The sequence below is a fragment of the Austrofundulus limnaeus genome, unplaced genomic scaffold (genome assembly GCF_001266775.1).
Source record: "Austrofundulus limnaeus strain Quisiro unplaced genomic scaffold, Austrofundulus_limnaeus-1.0 Scaffold303, whole genome shotgun sequence".
Classification (NCBI taxonomy): Eukaryota; Metazoa; Chordata; class Actinopteri; order Cyprinodontiformes; family Rivulidae; genus Austrofundulus; species Austrofundulus limnaeus.
Genome location: NW_013952705.1, coordinates 506,912 through 511,886, shown reverse-complemented (window position 1 = coordinate 511,886; position 4,975 = coordinate 506,912). Strand labels below are relative to the sequence as shown.

The window sequence follows — 4,975 nt, the reverse complement described above, 5'->3', positions numbered from 1 at the left end:
GTACAAATACCCAAACATTCTACTTAAGTACAGTAACAAAGTATTTGTACTTAGTAACTTTACAACTCTGCCAAATTCTAAAGCACTAATGCATTGAAAATTTTAGCAAAAGCTAATTCTGAAGCACTAAAATAACCCAGTTGATGCACGAAACATTCTTCAGAGTCGACATGAGACAAGATTTACTGTGTGCAGAATGGAGGACCAAATGGGAGTCACCCGCAAGTCACATTTGGCCCGTGGGCCTTGAGTTCGACACGTGACCTTTTAGATAAGCGACACGCACATGAACAAAATGTGTGACAGCTTTCACCCTCAACTGTGAACAATAATGTTGAGCAATAACATTTAAAGACCACAGTGCTTCTAAATTCAGCCCATAAATTTAGCAAGTGCTAATCCACTAATTAATTTAAAAATTAGCAAAAGTCCTAAAGCACTAATCAAGAAATTAGTTCCCCTATTAGTGCTTTAGGGGAACTGTGTCCATCACTGTCCATGTGTATCATTTGTGTGTTTGCCATCTGCTTCCCAAACAGAGCGATACATTCTGAGAACGTTTGTGTAGAAATGTATCCATGTATTTATTGAAATAATTGGGATTTTGACAAAATTAGTTTGCCCTTGGTGAATTATTTTGAAAATACGGGTATTGTGCCCGTTCCTTTTCCTGTTGGTGCAACGTGATCTTTGTAGATTGACTCCGGCGCAGCTCTGGCAAAAATAGGGTTGAATCTAATTTTGGCGCATCACCGTCCACTCACAGTGTAAATACTCTCACTGATTATAATGGTTGTGTATTTACTGCAGAGGTCGGACCGCAGCAGAGCGAAGCGGAGCCGCATGTAGTGTAAATTAAGTTCCATGTTTGTCCTCTGCTTTGAGTCGGCTGTCTGTTCCTGCTTTCAGTGTTTTAACTTTTAGTAAAATAAGAAGTAAAGTCCTTTGTCTCTTCTCATCCAACTTGTGTCACAATGCAACAAATTACCAGCAGCTCTAAATGAAACCGTTTGTCTGGCTTTAACAACTYTTGTACATCTGTGAGTTTTTATGAAAGGACCTTGGATTGAGTTAGATGCTGAATGTAAAAACTCATCAGATTTGTCTGTTGCACAGTTCAGTCAGTGAAGGTGATTGAATCTTATTCTTATGAAAACGTTGACACATTTGTGACTAAATGATGCTTTCTAACAGTTTTAAATTATATCAGAGAATAAAGAAAAAAATTTAAAACACGCAACTTTACAGAAGTCTAAATGTTTTCTCTCCTGAGTCTTTTATTTTTGTTTTTTTAAGGTTTAAACACATTTATACATGTTTTCTTTGACTCCTGTTCTCTCCAGGCAGAATACAGTAATATGCAGCAAACTTCATAACTCGTCTCGTTTCTTCAGGCTACAGAAATATGAAATAGTTTTTAGGCTGCTGGAAGAGCCTTTCACTAAATCTGTGTATCAGATGTTTTTGCTCCGAGCGTCTGTAATACTGAGAAAATTACCTCCTGTTTTTCCCACAGACTTTATTACTTCTTCATGTCGACAGAGTTTGAGTTCTTTAAATGGTTTTAAAACAGCTTATTTGTATTTGTTTGCTTTTATTAGTATTATTCAGATTTTGTTTTTGGGACATTGTGTTTTATTTAAGGGTTACATAAGCATGTTAGGAAAATGATGTGGCCCGTTTACCATCATTGCTGAGAATTTGATGGATGACAGGTAAGCTGTGTAATTCTGAACCATTTTGTTTGAGTTTTAATGTAAATTATTTATTGTAACCTTTGTTTTTATGTTTACATTTGATAAAGTTTAGTGGCAGATTTAAAATATCTTTGTTTCTGTGTTTTTTTGTTCTGTCCTGCCTCTTTGTGCCTGCAGTCTGCCTGTTGTTGCCGACCTGATGGAGACGTGCATCGATGACGTCCTCAGAGCTCCAGTCGTTCCTCCGGCGGCGGCTGCAGAGGAGATCGGACCGTGCGCTTCTTACGTTGCTGCTAGTGTTACTGCGGAAGATCCCGTCAGTCTCACTGGTGAGCTTTAAACATAACATCAGTTAAAGGAAAGTGTTTATTAGGGGTGTAAGAAAATATCGATACACTGAAATATCGCGATATTTCATTTCCCGATACTGTATCGATATTCTAAACCCCTGTATCAATTTTTTATTTAGGTTTAAAATGTCAACTTTCCTGCCAGCCGTTCATTTTATGTTGTAGTTCAGCCTCTGACCACTAGTTGGCAGCAGTGAGCCAGCCATTTGGCTCCTCTACCTCTTGAGGTAGAGGCTATTGTTAAGTGTTGGGTGACCTTATTGTAAATTAATATTAAAAACTAAAAGCTGCAAAAAATATATTTTCAAACTATTTATTGGCAAATTTAGTCTAATAATTGAAAACATGGATGAAATAAGAAATATGAAACAAAATAAAATACATACAAAGCAGAACACAGCTAAATGTATCAAAAGCTTGTCTATGTAATATTAGAATTTTCTGAGACAATTTTGGTTTTTAATTTTTTTCCCCTGTAAGAGGTTTTTATTTAACAGAATTTTTGGACAAAAAAATCGCAATATATCGKGATATATCGTATCGTGACCCCTCTGTCATGATATGTATCGTATCGCTAAATTCTTGCCAATACACAGCCCTAGTGTTTATATAAGTAGTGCTGAACTGTACACTGGTTCATACCAAAAACAGTTTTTATTTTTGTTGTGATATGAATTTTCTGAATATTAACTCACCGATTTATATAGCCTGAACATGCTCAGAACATTACGTCGCACATGCTAATGAACTGTTTCATGGGGGACACTTTTCATCGCAGCACCACTATGTGCGTTAGCATGCTAATATTGTTGGAGCAGCTGGCGGCGGGTGGCGTTTCTGCTGTTTATTAGGGTGTCACAATTATTGTCGACTATTAAAATTGTCGACTAATGTAATAATTAATGCATTGKTTTTTTTTCTAATTGGTGATTAGTCGACTATTAAAAAACAAATTACTTAGTTACACTGCAAAAACTGTCCACCTAACCAAGTTTTAAAATCTTATATCAGCCAAAAAGTCTTTTTGATCTTGTTTTGAGACTGATTTACTAAACAAGAACTGATTGTGTAAGAATAATAATCTTGTTTTCAGAATGTGTAAGATTATTTGTCTTGTTAGTCTGAAAATTTAACTCAAATTGTCAAAAATTTCTGCCAATTGAGTGAGAAAATTTTACTTTGTAAGATACTTAAAATACTTGATTTGACTCAGTTTTTTTCTTATTTCAAGAGTGTGTTGCTTTGTTCTTTTATTCATTTACTTGGCTGAATTGTGAAGCGCTTTGATCAACTCATGTTTTATGTGCTATATAAATAAACTGACATTAACTGACTTATTGCTTATCGCAACAGGCCTCTGAGCTTATATTGCTGTTTATATTTCATTGCCTAAGTGTAAACCAGTTAAGATATAAAGTACTGGAAAAAAGAACTAAAATATCTTTAAATCTTCAGAAGCTGCAGCTCGTCTGAAGCAGCTCGAGTTGGAAAGCAATCTACTTCCCACGACTCCGAGAAACAACATCAATGTAAATATGGYCATGAACAACCAGGTGAGTCTGTTTCTACTAACGCTGAGGGCTTCACCTTTACTCTGCACCGACTCACTGGTGGTCTTTGACCTCGCTCCTCGCAGGACGACGTGGTGAAGCTCACAGAGAAGTGCAGCCTGAACAGTTCAGGCAGCAGCCCGGCCGTCACTCCACTGCGCACCCCGGAGGATCTGAAGAGCAACATCCTGAAAGCTCAGGCCGAGGCTGCTGCTCTGAAGGTGGGGAGGAGATGCCACCAAAAGCACGGAGGAGTAATATTTCACTTTGTCGTTTAGGGAAGTAATTCTGCAGTTTGATCTAGTTCTCTTCCACATAGTAAATATTCAAAACAAAACTTTTTGTTCTGCAAAACATGTCAGTTTAGTTTTCATGTCACCTTTAGTTTCATGAACTTCATTGTCGAAACATGATGACTTCAGGATTATCTGTTATCTTTCTGAGTCCTTGTTCTTCCAACACAAAGTGTACATATCTGTTTTTTTCTCTCTATAGGGACATTTGGATGAACATCTTCTGATATCTGGAGATAAAAACTGTAACTTGCAGGAATCTTCTGCCAGGTAGGAGCACAGAGTCAGGAAAGAAAAAAAAGTTGTTGGCTGTTTTCAAAAGAGCCAGTGTTTGTTTTTTTTATCTTGAAACTGGAGCCCTATTTTCCTTTCCTGAGTCATTTACTGGATTCTCAGCTAATCCCTGCTGATGGAGCAGATTAAATCTTTGCATATTCATAAGGATTTTTAGCACAGCTCACAATGTGATGTCACTTTCCATCATCCTCATAACAAAACTCCACATATAAACTTCCTACAGAATAAACAAGATTTAATTAGTCACGTTTGAATTAAAAGTTTGTCTTTTTGTGGCTGTTTTTTAAATTCATTCACTGTGTTTATTAAAGATGAAACTCTTATCGTAAATTGAAAAGATTAAATCATCTAACTGTATATTCAGTACCTGCATGTACAKTACACAGCATGACTCACAGTAACGGCGTTATCTGTTCGCCGGGTTGAAGGGTATCGGCCTGGTGAGTAACTCGTCTCTTTCTGTTAGCAGCCGCCCCGACGTCCAAGACTCCTGGGAGCTGATGAAGCCGGCCTCGCTGGTCTCCTCTGCAGCAGCCAGGTCTGTCTTTGTTCTCCGTCTTTTTTCTATCCGATAAATTGTGCTTTAAACACAGACGGTCAGGACAGATGATGTTAAAATGCAGCTGTAAATGCTTCAAAACTTTGGATCTTTGTTTATCTGGCGATAAATTGGTGCATGTTTTGTTTAAATCTTTATAAAATCAATTTAAGATGTAGAAAATTAAAGGAAGCGTCTCACTGGGCTGCAACAGATTGGCTACAGTTTACTTTAAAGTGTATCTTAACCC

At 37.2% G+C, this 4,975-nt stretch overlaps 1 protein-coding gene across 4 annotated transcripts in view; it reads left to right on the top strand.

Moving 5' to 3' along the window:
- The window catches only part of epb41l5 (erythrocyte membrane protein band 4.1 like 5), a gene marked incomplete at its 5' end in the record, with an annotated part of 34,451 nt that overhangs the window by 24,420 nt on the left and 5,056 nt on the right, over positions 1-4,975 (top strand). The window contains 5 exon segments of one of the 4 annotated variants that reach the window (XM_014021744.1): positions 1,875-2,026; positions 3,503-3,600; positions 3,684-3,818; positions 4,093-4,160; positions 4,657-4,725. In XM_014021744.1, coding sequence (XP_013877198.1) covers positions 1,875-2,026; positions 3,503-3,600; positions 3,684-3,818; positions 4,093-4,160; positions 4,657-4,725 — 522 coding nt within the window. 4 annotated transcript variants of the gene reach the window in all.